Source organism: Lynx canadensis, chromosome D1, assembly GCF_007474595.2.
Source record: "Lynx canadensis isolate LIC74 chromosome D1, mLynCan4.pri.v2, whole genome shotgun sequence".
NCBI lineage: Eukaryota > Metazoa > Chordata > Mammalia > Carnivora > Felidae > Lynx > Lynx canadensis.
This window is the reverse complement of record NC_044312.2, coordinates 26186395-26204933: the sequence shown is the minus strand read 5'-3', so window position 1 is coordinate 26204933 and position 18539 is coordinate 26186395. Positions and strand designations below refer to the sequence as shown.

Below are 18539 nucleotides of genomic sequence, written 5' to 3'. Positions count from 1 at the left end.
AATGGGGCAGTGTTGGGGAGAGGCACAGGGTAACCTCAGAATAAATGTCCTTTCTTTAAACTGAGTGGAAGTCACACACAGGTGCTCACTATATTGTTATTCTTTATACCGTATATATATATTGTATAAACAGTTTTATCTATTCACATTTAATTTTTTTAATCTTAACAATAAGGTAAGTTAAATTATACCCATCCTGGAACAGTACCTAAGGCAGTAAAGCATGATGGGTAAAATACTGAACAGCGCCCACCCTTCACTCACTTGGCAAATTTGGACACTAATGGATTCCCTAGGACTTCAGCCAGGACTTCACCATTCCTTGGGGAAAAAGATATCCTAATCATTCCGGGGAGTTTTATAGCCTAGAAATAAAGAACTAGGTAAGGAAAATCAAATGAGTTATAATAAGAGAAAATCAGAAATTTTCTTAAAATACTGCTGCAGATCTACTCTGTACCCAGGCAGCACTACTTTTCAAAAAGAGAAATTTGGGGGCGGGGGGTGCACCTGGGTGGCTCAGCCAGCTGGGCGTCCAGCTTTGGCTCAGGTCATGATCTCACGGTGCGTGAGTTCGAGCCCCGTGTCGAACTCTGTGCTGATAGCTCAGAGCCTGGAGCCTGTTTCGGATTCTGTGTCTCCCTCTCTTTCTCTGCCCCTCCCCTGCTCACACTCTGTCTCTGTCTCAAAAATAAATAGACATTTAAAAAATGTTTAATTTAAATAAATAAATAAATAAATAAATAAATAAATAAATAAAAGAAATCCTTCAGGAGTCTAAGCTCCAAATTAAGCAACAGAGTTCCCTATTTGTGACAAAGTTGGGATTTCTCCTCTACTCCTCCACCCATATATTTTGAGTAGGGCTTTTCCCCCCCACTTTCTATATTAGCAGTGCAGAAATCAGAGATTATCTCCCAATATAATTAATCTCTATGCCACCTAAAATGTGATTTCCTCTCCTCTGCCATACTATCCCATCCAAGAAGAGGTCTATTTCTCTGTTTCCTCATTTTTAAGTGCAAGAAATAATAGTATTAAATAAGTGTTTGATGTTATATTTAATTTTGTGTTTATATTTATTTTGTTTATCATTGTTATTACTGTCCCTTAATCAAGTTCATCTCCATTTGGAGTTAAAAAAAATCAGAGGTAGCGTGTACCTTCTCTTTGAGAAAAAAAAAAATCAGAGGTAGCGTATACCTTCTCTTTGAGAAAAAAAAAATCAGAGGTAGCGTGTATGCTTCTCTTTGAGGTCAAACAGTGCCTACTGACATCGGTGATTTCTTCTTCTTAAGTTAACCTACCTTCCAGTATACACACCTCTTTCCAAGTCCATTTTAGTGGTAAGGGCAATGTCTGAAGGATTCTCAGTGCCGTGACTGGATAAATATAGTGGGTAGGAAGTTATCATGAATCAAATTTATTTCATATCTCCCACTTCCGAAAGGGCTCCATTAGCTCAAAGGCTGCCTCAGACACTAGAAGCCTCATCCTAACCCAAGTGCCTAAAACAAAATAAGAGTGCACTGAGGCACCAAGAGAATCATCGTTTGTTCTTCCTGAAAGGTCTGGTGGCCCCCTGACCCTGAATAATTGAAAGTTCCGAAATGTGTGAATTTCCAAGGCAGAATGTGTGACCACAATCGAGGGCTATGGTCATGTAAGTGCAGAACTTGTATTATTATTGCTATTATTTCCAGGGACAGACAAGAAGTTAAAGTCAAGTGAGAAGTATGTAAAAGTTTACCCAGGGGTTCCTGGCTGGCTCTATTGGAAAAGCTTTCGACTTTTTTTTTTTTTTTAAGTTTATTTATTTATTTGAGAGACAGAGTAAGCGGGTGGGAGCATGTGAGTGGGGGAGGGGAAAAGAGAGAGGGAGAGAGAGGATCCCAAGCAGGCTCTGCACTGTTAGCACAGAGACCAATGAGGGGCTCAAACTCACAAACTGTGAGATCGTGACCTGAACTGAAACCAAGAGTTGGTCGCTTAACAGACTGAGCCACCCAGGTGCCCTGAGCTGTGCGACTCTTGTTCTTGGACTTGTACGTTCGAGTCCCATGTTTGGGTGTAGACATTACTTAAAAATAAAATATTTTTTTTTTTTATTTTTAAAAAAAAATTTTTTTTTTCAACGTTTATTTATTTTTGGGACAGAGAGAGACAGAGCCTGAACGGGGGAGGGGCAGAGAGAGAGGGAGACACAGAATCGGAAACAGGCTCCAGGCTCTGAGCCATCAGCCCAGAGCCCGACGCGGGGCTCGAACTCACGGACCGCGAGATCGTGACCTGGCTGAAGTCGGACGCTTAACCGACTGCGCCACCCAGGCGCCCCAAAAATAAAATATTTTTAAAAAATAAAGAAAATAAAGAAAATGTCACCCAAACCTCAAGCTGAAAAATGTCAGTAATTTTGGTAATGTCAGACTCTAAAAAGTTTTCATCTTCAGATTTCCTTTGGGAAAACCCACTGAGGGTTAGGACAGCAAAGAAAAGTCCCCAGAATTCAACTGAATCCTGACTACTTTATTGTAAATATTGTTAACCCCTCTCTTGGTGCAGAAAAATCTTGCGTTATTTCTAGAAAGGGTCAGAAACTCAACCCTAGTTCCAAGAGCCTTGTCTCAATTTAAAAGCGTCCCTGCAAAATTTCCCAGTAAACTCCCACTTCCAAGGCCATTCACACATCACAGGATGACAACAGAACCCTGGTCTGTGATGAATCAAAGGAGGTATTTTGTGGCCTGAAATAACTAAGATGACATCACATGTTGTGGATCAGTAATAACCGTTATTACACAACAGAGGAACCCTACTTCCAGTAGTCTAGTTCAAGGGTCTGCAAACTTTTCCTGTAAAGGGCCACACAGTAAATAGTTTGGGTTTTGTGGGCCATACTGTCTCTGTTGAAACTGCTTCCCTCTGCTGTTGAAGTATGAAAGCCCACCCAACACAATATGGAAACAAGTGGCTTTGCTCCAATCTAACTTTATGGACAGAGGTATTGGGACTTCAGGTAATTTCCACATGTCACAAAATAAGTCTTCTTCTTTTGATTTCTCTTCTTCCATTTACAACTGTAAAAACCATGCTGAGCTCATAGCAGTAGGAAAACAGGTGGCCGGCCAAATTTGGCTCGCCTTTGGCCTAGCGGTCTAGAGAAACACAGTAATCATGTACGTTACTACCCTGAGACTGCGTGGCTAATCTTGCGTGAAGTCTGTGCATGTTCACCACACCTTTATCTTTGCAAAGCATTAAATTAGTACTCCTTAATCTATCACTCTTCCCCAACACATGGGGGAGTAGGTCTGCTTTATCAATAGCAGAAACTGAGGCAGTGAAGGGCCCAAGAAAGGTTTTCTGACAGGATTTCCACTTTGAACTCTGCTCCCACATGGCCTCTTTATATCAAGTACGTGTGATTTCCTGCCTGGCACTGCACGCATACTGTATTATCATGTAATAATAATGATCGTTTTGTGACCCAGGATGATGAAATTCTTTAATGCATCCTTACTATATATGATAATTAGGCAACATGAGTGGCTGGGCGGGCCACTGCCCGATCAGAAGCCATCAATGGCTGTCAGTGATGAGGAACGCCTCTGGTAATAAGCACGTACTCACAGGGCAATTTCCAAAATGAAATATTCCATTCTCATTTTTAAATCTGTTTTCCTGCTGGGGACAATACATGCTGAGCAGGCATCTAAGGACCCATGCTTCAGTCTTCAGTAGTATAACCCGTTTCCTTACCCTTGACTCTTCCTTTCTCCACTTGCCAACATTCCTTCTCATCCCCAACCCATTTCTGCCTATGCCCCTACTACTGTGATAGACATATGTACACACTGCTTTTCTGAGTTCATGGCTTTACCAGAAAATTCTCAACAAGCTGCCAAAAATCTCTATCTCCAACTGAGTCCTATTTCAACATTGGTTCTGAGGAATTTAGAGAACCACTTGAGTCTTCTCTATGCCAATCACTACCTCTCCATGGTGGCCTTAATGACATATCAACTCATTCTATTTCACCTGCTTCCACTTGGCCCCCAACCCACCACTGAAACTGAATGATGTCATTAGACACTGTTTGTAGGAATCATCATGATAAATGGGTGGAGAGAGGTACCACCCTGTTCACTGGGGCTTCCTTCATACCATGGAAGGCGAGAACTCCTCATCAAGAGAATTTTTCTCACACTATGGAGGGGATTCACTGATTAAAGTATTTCATTAGCAGTTACTTATCTCCTAAGACACCAGTGGCTAGCTGAGAAACACAATTCCAGGAGAAGTCCATGTAAAGCCCTTGTCCACACAATCCCATCCACACAACAGTCACCATTACCATTCAGAATGCAATCTTCAACTAGCCCCTCTACCAATTTAAAAGCTGTAGAACAGGGGCTTTATTTGGAACTCCCTGTGAATCACAGACCAATATACTAGGACAATGACTGTCTCCCAACCTACCTTTTCCCACATCACCTCAAAAAAGGTCACAACTGAATTATTTTTCTCTCTCAGTACTCTGAAATAAGAGAAGAATATTCATATTCTCTTGTACAAGACTATCCCTAACTGTACTCTTCAAAGAAGAAAAGCATTTAAACTTGAGAAATTCTGCCACTTTTCTAAAACAGTTCTTGAGATACACAGCTGTATGATGAAACGTTTCCTACAGGTAATTAATCCTGAGCAACTCTTGTAAAAAATGACATAACAAAGCACAGTTTGTGACGATGTCATGTTGACCTGTTTGTGCCACTCATTTAGGAATTTACAAAATTCTGAATTTATACCATAAAACAGAAAGGTGAGGGAATCAAACATGTCTATTCATAAAGACCTGAACTTGGCTCCCAGACCACCCAGGATGCAAGAGGCCTCAAAAGGCAGTTAGTGAAATGACATAATTCACAAGAATGCCCTAGAGTGAAGTGGTTTTTTTTACGGATATTTCGTTTTTCGTGAGTTTAATTCATCAAGGATAGTGATCTTTCTCTAAAGGACTGTGCTTCAGACAACCAAGACATGGTTATGATTATAAGATTATTGTTTTTAATCGAAGCTATCAATTACTGAGCACTTACGCTCCAGGAACTATGCTAAAAGCTTTATATGCATTATCTCATTTAACCTACATGACTAACCCTATTAGGCAGTTAATATTATCTTTCCATTATAGATGAAGAAATTGAGAGTCAGAGAGTTTAAATAACTTGCCTAAGGTCAAACAGTGCCATCTGACTCAAAATCCATCCACAAGGATCATTCCATTAAACCGGCTTCCTATATTTGAGTCATAGGGTACAAATTTTATCAATCTCACCTTTAAGCTGGTATCTACACTACAATGGCTCCCAAACTTGACTTTTCACTAAAATCATTACAATCTCTTTTTGAAAACAGAGTTTCCCAGAACCTACCCCAGCCCAATTAGATATAATGTGAAAAAAATTAGTCTCTTATTCTTTTTAAAGTGATGCCAAACCAATAGCCAGATTTTTTTTCCCCACTAAACTTAATAGTGAATATTTCATGAAAAATATTCCAAGTCTTAACTCACAAGGCATTTAGTGGTTAAGCATACATATTCTTTCTCTCTGGGTCACAAGAATGAATGAATGAATGAATGAATGAATGAATAGGAATTCCACCTTTGACCCCCACAGAAAAGCTTTATTCAAAGAATCATAGCTCATGGAAGCACCTTAAGGAAAGAAGCCTTGGGAATGTCATACTGAGAAGGACACTAGTATCCAGGGGCAAGGAGATGTGTTCAGAATCACACAGCCAGAAGGCGGTAGGTCCACAATCTCACTCCAAAGACCTTATGGCTTCTGAGAATTTGTCTAGAATCATTCAGAGACCCAAATAATCTCAGGAAAGGAAAGACTGGAGGGCACACACTAAATGATTGGCAATATGTGTAAAGGAGTTACCACGTTCAAAGTAAACTCCTTCACATTCATTGGGCCTTGCTTTATATAAAGTACAGACTTTCTATGGACTCCATGGAAAGGGACAAATGTGACTTCTAATTTACGCATTTTCATATGGTTATATACAGTACGGAGCTTTGTACTGAAAGAAACAGACCTGAGTTCCAATCTCAACTCTGCCACTTACTCATGTGACCTTGTTACTATTTCTTAGTGTCCCTGTGTCTCATCTTTCTCACTGGAAAAGCAGTGATCACAACTATTACAGAGAGGGTCTCCCTTTAAGGTAAATGCCTCAATGCAGGAATGTGTCTGCCACGCGGTTACCATTTATAATTATTTCTATTTTAACTTTGCAGTTACCTGACAAGTGAAACACTCTGCTTATGCAGCTAATTGTTCTAACTTCCAAGGCTCAATGTCCCAGTTTGAAAAAAAACAAAACCGGAGCTCCCACAGAATGCTCCTCTATGCTGTACTCTAAACTGAGGATTGAAAACATGCTTCCAGAACACACAGCTGTCTAACGTGCTAAGAGCAATAATGAGTTGCCATGATATCCAGGGATAACACAATTAACAACGTCCTCCAAAACAATGTCCTCTGGGGCGACTTACCAATTATTTCAGTAAAATGTTCAGTCATGAGAAGAAAAGGAAGCTGGATTGGAACTGGGAGGATTCCTACCTCTCTCTCTCAGTGAAACTTGCTGAAAAGTAACCGTAAATATTCTAAATCCTTGCCTGTCTTTTCCCAAGGAGTTCCAAACAGAAGATCCAAGGTGGACCTGTTGGATTTGTTGCCAACAAACAGACTTCCACGGGTGGCAAGAACAGGTCCTTCTGCATTTTATCCTACTTAGAGCATCCTGCGGCAGCTCTCTGGAACTTTTTCTTGATAATGTTTTCTCCATTCACTGCCTCCAGCCCAGCTGGTCCATTTTACGAGGAGTAAGATTTCACTGAAAAGATCCAGAAGGTTGACTGAGTAAGACACGGTGAAAATTTCAGCCCGTCTGATCTACTCTGGCCACTGCCAGTGCCTACATAGGTTAAGATAAATTGCAGAACTTGTTCCTGCAACTGGTGGAAGTCTGTTCATGGACAACAAATCTGACAGATCCACCGTCCCTTCAGTCATGTCCAATTTGGCCACAATCCTCTAGATGTGGTCATTAATTCCTGCTGCTGACCGTGGCTGCACTGCTGAGCACCAAAGAAAGCCCTGTGGCACTGTCTACAGATCGTCCGGGTGGGATGTGGGCCCTACAGTACTTAGATTTCTTTGCTTCTCTGTATGTACAGTTGACTCTTGGACAAGAAAGAGTTTGCAGTGTGCCTGAAAATCACCATCTAACTTCTGATTCTCCCCAAAACTTAATTACTAATAGCTTTACCCACAACCTAAGCAGTTAACACATATCTTACATGTTATGTGTATTATGTACTGTATTCCTACAATCAAGGAAGCTGGGGGAAGGAAAATGTTATTAAGAAGATCACAAGAAAAAATACATCCACAGGGCTGTACTGTATTTATATATAAAAAAAAAAAATCCATGTGTAAGTGGACCTGTGCAGTTCAAACCCGTGTTGTTCAAGAGTCAGCTGTACTGAGGCAGAGAGGGGTGGTCTAAGAAAGGGAAACACGTTGGCCAACTCCTGTTTGGGCCGCACTGAAGAATATTTTCCCTTTGAGGGATGCAGAGAGATAAAGCCCCCAAAGGCCACATTTTTGTCAAATATCTTAACAGCAGTATTTCTAAATTGGAACTATTTTGCAGAGAAAAGAAAAAAGGTCTTGGATGTTAAGACAGGCTGAGCAAAGCACCTGCCACCACAGTTGTCACTGTAGAGTAATATGGTCTAGGTTAACTTCTCCAAACCACAGGATGGCCATTTATTATTCCTAACACACAGCTATCTATGTGATTTCCATGGTAACAGTTCTCATCCCTTCTTAACAAGCCTTGATACCACATATCAAAGTTTTAAAATCAAATCATGGGTCCAGGGTGCTTGGGTGGTTCAGTTGGCTGGGCGTCCAGCTCTTGATTTCGGCTCAGGTCATGATCTCATGGTGCATGGGTTCGAGCCTCACATTGGGCTCTGTGCTGACAGTGCAGGGCCTGCTTAGGATTCTCTGTCTCCCCTCTTTATCTGCCGCTCCCCATGCTCACTTGCTCTCTCTCTCTCTCTCTCTCTCTCTCTGTCCAAATAAATAAATAAACTTTAAAAAATAAAAATAAAAAATAAAATCACAGCTCCAAAATATAAGGAGCACTCGGTCATTTCATATGGCAATACCGACATCATTCTTCCCTCTAATAGGCTACATTTTAATTTAGATTCTTTGGTATTCACAGCTATCCCCAGACAATTTTTTTAAAGTTAAATTGTCACTAGCAATGGACAAACCTTGCTCAAAAGCCAAGGGCATATCATATCAGCAAATACATACAAATGCAAGATGCAAAAAAAAAAAAAGTTATTGTGATTTTAAACATCACTAAGAAGAGAAAAAAAAACCTAATGACTCTTGCTTACATGATTATGGATGTATATCTAAAACAAACACTTCTTGGAGCAATCACCTCCTAGTCCTAGTGCCCAGCTCAGAGAGCGCTTACTCATATGCCAAAGTATTACTTGGGGAAACGGCAGCTATCCTGGTGATAATAGTGCCCCCATCCAGCCAGGGGAGGTTAAGTGAGATCCAAAAGCCAATTACAGAAGCTACAGTGGTTGTTTTAGTGAGAGTTGTACACATGTATCTAATTATAAAGTGTTTTTATTTCCCCACTGTGAGATTGCATACAACAAGGTCTGCATTTAAAAGCTTCCCCTGTTTCAGGGCAGAAAAGCTATTAAGAAAGCCATCAAAAGGTCCACAAGATTAAGAGTTTCATGGACATCTAGGGTCTCCCATACTATCATTTTTCAATGTTTATATTACGAAAAATTTCAAACACACAGAAAAGAATAATGTAATGAACATCTGTATACCCACGACGAAGCTTTGTTAAATCTCGATGTTTGGCCATATTTTACATTAGGCCTTTTCTTATCCTTAATAAACTATGACATAGGACAATAAAAACCTGTGGGTCGCCTTCCTAATCCCATACTTTTGCCTCCCTCAACAATATGTATCAGTCTGCATGTTTTCAAGCAGCATATAAATGGTATCAGGCTGTAGGTATCAATCTATAATTTGTTTTTTTCTCAACACTGTATTTCTAAAACTTATCCATATTCATACAAATAGATCTGGTCCATTCATTTTCATTGTATAGAATTTCACTGCTTAAAGGGAGCACATGTACTTTTATCCTTTTTCCTTCTGAAGGGCAGTTTGATTTAGATTTGTCACTATCACAAACAACACAAAAATGACCAGTCTTAAACAGGTGTCCCTCTGCACACATACAAGGCATCAGCCCAGAGGGGGAGCGGGGGCTGGAAGGTACATGTGTATCTATAGCTTTACGGGTATTGTTACACTGCTCTCCGAAGGAATCGTACCGAAAAAAAACATTCCCACCACCACCAGTGTATGAGAATGTCTATCGCTGTCATCGATAAATAGAGTCAGATTCTTTGATTTCCACCTATCTGATGGGTGTGAAATGTTATCTCATTTTAATGTGTGTTCTCCTGATTAACAGTGAGGCAGAACATCCTTTCATCTTTACCATCTGGATACTCATTTCTATGAACGGCGAATTTTTCTACCTGCCCTTTTTCTCATTGCTTTGTAAGAGATCTTTCTGTGTCCTGTGACTTTGGGAAAATTACTTCTCGGCTTTCCATTGGTAAAGTGGCAATAGTAACACCTACCTCTTAGAGATGATCTGAAGCTGATCATAGAGCACTCAGTCCCATGCTTATTACATGTCAGGCACTCAAAAAAACCAGTCACTCTTTCTATGACTGTTATGAATGTGAATAAGAAGGTTCAGTGTATTTCTAACATATCTCAAGTTTATAGCTGCCTTTGGGATAAATAAAGCAGGATTCAGGAAGAGAAGCCTGGGCAACTCTCTGTGCCCAAGCTATTTCCCCACCACAGAAGAGATAAAACAAGGACTCTGTTCTTTGTAAGTTACCATGAGTTAAATGTACAAAGTCGCTTCCTATAAATATTGCTTAAACTAAACATCTACCTTGAACTTCCTTCAGTCTACAAGCGGCTGTGCTCCGGTCTGTGAAATGACCATAATCCTGAATTTCAACAAAGGTTATGTTACAGAATGAAGAGAACTCTGAGGAGAGGGAAGTGGGTGGTGGAGGCTGGCAGGTTCATCAGTATCAGGAACTCGCCAGGTATTCCTGGGGTGGAAATACAGCCACGACTTCATGAGACTGCACCAAGGCCAAGACCATTCCATTTTCCCACACTTCATAAGAGATCCTTGAATAAGAAAAGCCAAAGGACCATCATATCACTGATCGCACCTAAGGGTTTTTTTTTTGTTTTTTTTTTTAAATAGTGACACTGACATCGCCGAGGTGGCAGGCAATCCTTTTCAATACACATTGTGAAAATGTTTATCTATCCCCAATATCGAGAGGAACATGCTGCTAAGGACGTGTTGGTAAGCTAGAAGGATGCAGTAAAAAGGAATCATGTAAGCCTGTCTGCTTGAACTCTTAATTTAGTTTCATGGTGAGATCCTCCCAGATTGGCTTCTATTCAGTCGTATCTTGACCTTTCCTTGGAGAAAGGCCATGTTCATCTTTATGAACTCTGCCAGTGGAGTCAGAAAGCATATATAGCTGTTCTCCAAGCCTATCAAGTAGTCCTGACATCAGCTTCAGCTGGTGACTGGCAGGGTCCCTTTTCAGATGTACTTGCACATCATCTAACGTTCAGAATTATCTCCCTCCGTATTCAGTTTCAACTGGCACTAAAGAAACCAGAGACTTTCTTTTGCGACTAAAGTGAGGCCCTCTACCCCCCCACCGCCCCCGCCCCCCCGCATCTCCTCCAGGGCAGTCATGTGTAAGAGTCAACTCTAGCCCAAACATAATTAGACCATCTTCTGATACCTATCTAGGAGCACTGCTTTCTTCCTTAAACGTATGCCAAGTTTCCACTTTCGAGAAGTTAAATTGCCATATAAAAATGCCCTGGTGATGATGAGTAATTAGACACTGTAATGGAAAATTAACTGTGTTTTTATTTAGAGCATTCATTTTCACAAGACTTTTTTTTTTCTAACTGCTATTAAGCTGCAATAAACATAAATTAAATCCTGAGAGTTTGCAAAGGTTTTCTGGTTAAAAACAAACAAACAAACAAACAAACAAACAAAAACTTCTCATTCTGGAACCGTTTGTTTTGTTAATATCACCAAGTTTATACAAGGTTCTGAATTGAACCCCATTATTAATACATTCTGATGTCAATTTTAATCCCGTCAACTGTGCTGTAGAGGAAGAAATAACCACTCCAATCTCACAGGCAGCTAACACAGAGACAGGCACCAGAGAGGCAGCCGAGAAGGGCTTGTCACACGCGTCAAGGGCCTTCACCCGAAGAGCCACAGTCCCTCTCTTTTTCCCACTTTGTCATGCTGCTTCCGAGGGAAGTGGGCCACTTACAGGCGTGGTTCCTGACAGTTCGGAACACCCGTAGGCTCTGGGCAGCCCTCGGTGAAGAGGCTGATCCAGCTGTGAACGTGGGGTTCATCTCTGGTGCCACACTGCAAGCACCAGCTCCGTGAGCCGCGGTGTATTCCCCAAAGAACGATGTCAAAGGAGGTTTAAATCTGTACATCTCAACCCAATCCCTACAGCCCCTCTGTTCCAATCCTCTGGTCCCACATTCCACTGAAAAGTTCATCAGCGGGTTCGGCCACAGGCCCTGGGTCAACTTCAATGTGGAGCTGGATTCACGCAGCCCGCACGCTGGCGGGGCAGGTTCTGGGACACCCACCAAAGTTCACAGGATTAGTACAGATGAGGGAGACTCAGATCGCATGGCCTACCTAAGCTTTTCATCTCTGTTCCTCCCAGACTGCAAAACAACATGCAAATGACACCTAAAAATGCTTTTGGCTTAACATTTTTTCAGTCTCCCCTCAGTGAATGCTGAATGCTGGGCACGGCCCAGACTCCGGGTGGCTTGTTTTAAGGGGTCCGGCACGTATGGAAGCAAAATCAACTTTAGCCATTTACTATCCATGCACCGACAGGTATCTCAGAAGCCCCGTGAGTTCTGCTGGGGGGTGGGGGGGAGGTCATGCTGAAGGACAGGGGCTTCGTGCAACGCTGAATGGAGAAGCGTCAGGAGTTCTAGGGAAACCCGCTCTTTTACTTTTTCCCTACTCCTTCCCTTTTCTTTTTTTTTTTTTCATTTTAATCTCTCCTTACAATTTAAACAAGCTTTTATAATCCTTACTGCTTTCCTATAGATTCTTGGGATACATACATTCAAGCTAACAATCTTTTCACTTAGATTCCCTAGGTAGGTTAAATAAAACTAGCAACTTTATGCAGTCCACGCTTGTATCCAAATGCAGTTTTAATCGAGAGAGGTACAACCAACAAGAACTTGAGCAGACTGGCTTCATTAAGGAGGTACCGTCTACACCATTTCATTTTGGTTATATTTCACGGGATTAATATGATAGTTCGGTTGGTGATAACACCCTTTAGGTGGAGTTCAAAGACAAAATTCTACATGGTAAGCAAAAATATTAAATTGTCATAATGTTCCCCTATCCCAATTCCAAACTGCCCATCATATGTTCTCGAGAAGAACAAAGAAGGGCTCAGTAGTGGGTCTACAGGTAGTTTAGAGGAATGTTTAAAGTATCCCAACTGTGAGTCAAGATTTACAATAAACTTAAACACAAGGACTCAATAACAGTGCCATCACCAAGCAAGTGTAAACAGCTGTAGAAGGAAATTATTAAATTAAATGATACAAAAGACTGTAGACATTTGGAGAGGCATTTTAACATGTGAACTATACATTCTCCCATGGGTTATTAGGAAAATCAGAACCGGAGAAGAAGCTGCTAATAAACTCTATTCACTAGTTCAAACTGACTCAGAAGGGTCCCCTGAGCCTCCCTGTTTAACAAAGGAGTTACAAAATTTAAGGAGTAAATGAGACAACAGCTGAGGATCCCAGAAGAGCGCAGCTCCAAGTATATTCTGACCCTGGATGAGTCCTATATCCTTTGCACCCCTCATTTTATTTACCCTTAGAATGGGAACAGGAGAAGCAGTTATAAGTAATTACTAATAAAAGCCTATTTGCCTCTGGCAGAAATGCAAATGCTTGGTGATAATGATCATTCTCCCAAACCCCAGTTTACATTATTCCATTAACATTTCAGTCCTCAATGCTCAGGTTCCCAAGATCCTGTGGGTTTTGGTCTTAGACTAACAGACCAAGCTGAGACTTGGGGAATCACGGAAGCCAACTCCACAAAGCAATAGCTGGCTGTCCAACTCCCAAAGAAGTCATTACACATGTCCCCACCTCATTTCATTTTTCACTGGGATGACACCCAATCTTTGTGATCAAAATGAACCCAAGGACACCACCCGAAAGAACTTGTTTCTCTTGGACCCACCAAAGGATAAAATGTTCTCAATGCCATCTCTTAAGATAAACACCCTTCCCCAAATGCCCCTTTTAATTGGCTGGTTGACTGTCCCTTGGGTGTGAGTACACGGATTTATCCCGGGTGTGTAACCAAATTGGCAAAGTCTTCTCAATTTCTGAGTCCCCTAACGAGAAGGGCAGCAGTGCCCAGTGTGGACTGAAAGTGTCTAAGCACTGATGTGACCCCAGCACTTCACAAAAAAAAAACTATATTCTAACTGGGGAGATTAGATTAGATTCTAACTGTGACCTCTGTGATCCCTTCCAGCTCTGTAACCGCAACAGTCAGCTCGACACGACTGGCCACCGAAGGTCACCGGGAAATCCAACAGAACCATTCCACCGGAGAAGGAGAAAGGAATTAGCCTATAGGTTTTGGTGGATTATTTAAAAAAGCCCTGTGCTGGTCACAGGCTGAAAATGTCCCAAATATCTACAATTCACCTTTCCCCCAAAATGTGCATGTGCAAGTCTAGGGCAATTCTAGGTTATAAGTATAAGTAATTATAATAAAACTCTAAGTAATTAGCACAGTAGGTTGGTTTCTCGGCATCCCTATGAAAACCCGTAGGATAAATTGTATCCTTGTTTTTGTGAAGCAGGCTATTCATCGTTTCCAAACAATCCTCAAATTTAGAAACCGCCTGTTTCTAAAGGTCAAACTGAAAGAGAGAGCCTTCAAAAACGACTCTGCCAGTATCTTTGCAATGGATTCCAGCCTGAGGAACCAGATTTCTCCAAGCTACTCTTCCCCCCAAGAAACGTTAATCACAACCAAAAAGGTGAAATAATGTACTCAAGAGTTAATAGTATTTATGACATCCTCAACTGCACCTCAGTTTTGGTTTTTAATCTGTCAATGTTCTAACACGTATGAGAGAATGTTAACGGATTTCTAAACGGCAGTATATTCCCATTCTAATTGGGGATTGCTGTTACCAGATTTAAACAAAACAAAACAAAACAAACAAAACACGTTACACACTAAATAAATTCCAAACATATTTCACCCCTCATAGATGGTCTGAATAACAAACTTTTTTTTTTTTTTTTCAAATGGAGGCTCTCTTTGGGCTTAGTTGGTTTTTTTCTTTTTTTTTAATTTTATTTTAAATTTAATGACAAATGTTCCTTTAGCTTGGCCTCAAAGGATAGGATTCCCGTCCTCCCTGCCTATTTTGTGATGTAGAACATCTCTTGGGAAACTTCAGTAAATTTAGAGACAGCCTCCTAAGCCTAAAATTACTGCATTTGTAATAAGAAAGGGCCTGTTAAAACAAACAACAATTTTTTTGGAGGTGAGTATTCCATCAAGGTTAGAGTGTCTAATAATAAATGACTGTCAGGTGATGATCTGCCTGATGAAAAATGTTTCCATTTCTCAGTTTACTTGAATACATGTTCCTCTGCCTGAGGAGATTCAGTACCATAAATTGGCATCTGGATTACTAAATCTAAACAACAAGGACTACTTAATTATGTAGAGGCTTTTTAAATGCTGTGGCTTTTGTTCCACCCCAATTTTATATACTTATTGTGCAGGGTGGTAACTTTTTTTATTCTTACTTCATTATTTTACCAGGCAAGGTTCACTTCTGGTAGTTATTTAAATCTTAAGAACAGCAAACCAAACGATGAGAAAGTTCAGTAATTTTAATTCCAATTTGTGCCTTTCACTTGATTTGAACTTTTTATACATCAGTTCTATGAAAAGTGCTAAATAATTATCTTTATCCAGCAAATGTATATTTACATATATAGTTGTATGATGAATGCCAGCAACTTATTGCCAGTTTTTTAATTAATAAAAAAAGATTAAGTTTATCCAGTCTAAGATTTTTGATCTTGAACATAACTGTTAAAAACAACAAAAATGCTTTGAAAGTGTGGTATTTGCAAAACCCTTGAGAAGTCACTAATGGGATTCCCATGATCTAATACACGTAAGGCTTTAACTGTAATTGTAAACCCACTAAAGGCTTATGATCCGAAAGTATGGACTATTGTAGCCAGTTTTTATGGGCTTAATTCCACTGGCAAATCCCAGTTTCTATATTTTAAATCTCAACGAGAGCAAAATCATGACCTTTTCAAAAGAACAATCTAAAGAAAGTAAACACTGAAATGACAGGGCAAGAAAACCATTACCAACAACCACCCTTTCATACGAACCATCAATGAACTTCAAAAGCACAAGGCTAAGCAAAACTTTCAGCTCGTGATATATGTACAATTCACCCTTAACAGTCTCAAAACTACATATGAATCAACTTACTTCCTTCCGACTGATTTCCCATACAAGGTTTAGTGAAATATAGAACTTACTCAGCCCGTATTAATGACTGGACCTCTGTTTTCTGAGCAATTTATTCTTTTTTTTTTTTTTTTTTAGCATGTTATTACTATGATCCAATTCTGTGACTGCTAAAAGCCAGGAAAACTGCCTTCAGGACAACACACAGCAGAAAGTCGCTAAAAATTGTGCCGGCCCTGCGTCACACCTAGGTGTTCAGATTTGTTCTGTTTTGTCCTAGGGTCCTGCAGGAGGGCAATGTCTTAGCAGGGTGCATTGAAATTTGTAATTAAATCTTATTTTTCCTCAAAGGTGTCTGAGTTATTATAGCACATGATAATTTATGCTCATTACAAGATTCAGCCTACCTCCCCTACCCAATATATATATGTAGTCTATTCATTCGAGGGTTTGCACATGGCAGACACATAAATGTAAAAATATACACATCAAGGATATCTACCTCGTTCCTAAAGTGTCTTAGTTGTTTCTTGTCTCATATACTTCTTGGTTCTTAAAATTCGGGATTGCAATTGCCATGATTGATGGCCTATCAGGCCTAATCCCACCTTACAGATAAAATTTATTTTACGAAGGTATAGCTGAATATAGTATTCATCTTAGAACCAAATACATGTAGGAACAACTTTATTTTGAAATAACTTTGCTGTATGTATTTGGGACAATCCAAGAAACCAAGGATTCCAAGAACTATGTACTAGATGCTTCAGGCCTGAAAGTTAAAAAAAAAAAAAAAAAAAAGTCTTTTAAAAACACTGCCAGCAATAATAATAATTAAATAAAAACACTGCTAGCTCTTTGCTTTACTTTTTCAATATAAATTATTTCATGGCACCCATGCCACAAACAGAAACTCAAAGTTCCTTTTCGTTGGGAAATACTAAATGTTTACCTTCAGTTGAAACCACAGCTGATAACTTATTTTTTTTTATAAAAGTTGCTTCAACTTTTTTTTTTTTTCTATGCCTGCTTTTCGATAGCCTAAATCCTTTGAATGCCAGGGTGCACCTTGAAACTTGGAGCTTCTCTTAATGCACTCAAAGCTTTAAAAATGCCTTTGGACTTACTTTCCACACAAACCTACGACTTTTTCAATGTATTTATTAAATGTTATCTTTCCTATTGGCCTGAGTTAGGTCTTGTGGATAGAGGAAACCAGACGTGAAGAATGTTTTTATTGTTATGCCTGTTGTTTTCTTAGTCACTTAAAACAAAAAGAGGTGACCTCCTCAGCTTGCATGCACCACAACGCGACGTCTTCCAGAACTACCGCCACAGAGGGAGATCCTTTTAAGTGAAGTTCAAGGATTTCTGGATCTTGTGGAGAACCTCAGGATACTAATTAACTTGTAAAACTCCCAGGGGAGACAAGAGGAGATTGGACAAGTTAACTCGAGGGGAGCCACAACACCACGTCCTGAAACAACGATTCAGGCGTTGAACCGGGTCAAGTGTTTGAACTTTCCGGCCGAAAACCACAGCGGCGCTGGGAAGGGGGTAGCTCTTCTCCCGCGAGCAGGATCGCCCGCGCTGCAGTAGCGGCCGCTCCTAGGGGGCCGCTACCTACACTCCACTTCCAAGCTCGCGATCGACACCTTGCCCGGCCCTTCCCAGGTCGCGGACGCCTGTGCGATGCCCGCCGCTGCCTAGTTTAGCCCCCCACCCCGGGCCGGCGCACAACACAAGAATCCCCGCGACCCTTCCTTTCGCCCTCCCGCGGGAGGTCGAAGGCGGGAAAGCTCCCGACAACGGCGCGAAAGCTACCGCACCCCACTAACCACCACCACCCCCGCTCTGCGGCGGCGCGTCTTACCGGTACAGGAATGCAGGGGCTTGGGTCGCACGACCAGCGACGGGCACACGGAGTAGAGGGAAAGTTTCTCAAAGTAGTCGCAGGTCTCCTTGGAAAGGATCTCGTCGATCATGAAAGTCTTGTAGCGCCGCCTGGCTGCTTTGAGTTGGCCGGGCGAGCTCAGCCTCAGCTCCGCGTGGCAGTGCATGGTGAGCCGGGGAGAGCGCCGGCCGGCCGGGGCCGCGGTGGCTGGCGCGCCGGCTGGGACCTCAGCCCGGCTCCTCGGCCGCCGGGAGGCGGCGGGCTCGGGAGGCGCGCGGAGGGGAGCGGGCACCGGGCGCGCCGGCCGCGCGTCTAGATCAGCATCTTCGCCGAGCCTTTTTGGGACAGCGCAGCTGTCAATCAGCGCGCGCTTCCTGCGGGGCCTGGTGCGGAGCCGCGCCGAGGGCCGGCCGCCGAGGGGCGTCGGCGCCCACCCCACCCAGTCCGCCCGTGCGAGCCGGCCGCGGACCTGCACGCCTCGAGCCCGCCTCTCTCGCTCGCCTCCTCCCGCCTCGCGGCGTCTCGCGCTGCTCTGCCAGCCTCTCTATTTTAAGACACTCGCTTTGGCTCTCCACCCCGCCCCCCTCCTGGGACGAGCTCCAGGTGTGTGTGCCGAGGGTGCGCGCGCGGGTGTGCGCGCCGTGCGGGGAGCGCGCGCCGCCCCCGCCCGCGGGCAGGGCCTCGGCCGCTCCTACGGGACGCGACCCCGCGCACCTCCTTGGAGGTCCGGTACTCTCCACCCGCCACCCGGGGCGGGGGGCGGGGAGGCGCGCCTAGTTCTCCCGCTAGGAAGAAGTCGAGTCCTTGCTGAGGCTCC

The 18539-nt window shown here is 42.2% G+C and overlaps 1 protein-coding gene across 1 annotated transcript in view; it reads right to left on the bottom strand.

Annotated features, from left to right (window-relative positions):
• The window catches only part of BARX2 (BARX homeobox 2), a 76759-nt gene extending 58866 nt beyond the window's left edge, over nt 1-17893 (bottom strand). Inside the window, exon 1 of the mRNA XM_030332422.1 lies at nt 17702-17893. Coding sequence (XP_030188282.1) covers nt 17702-17888 — 187 coding nt within the window. The 5' untranslated portion in view covers nt 17889-17893. The remainder of the gene's footprint in view (nt 1-17701) is intronic.
• Nucleotides 17894-18539: the final 646 nt, after the last annotated feature.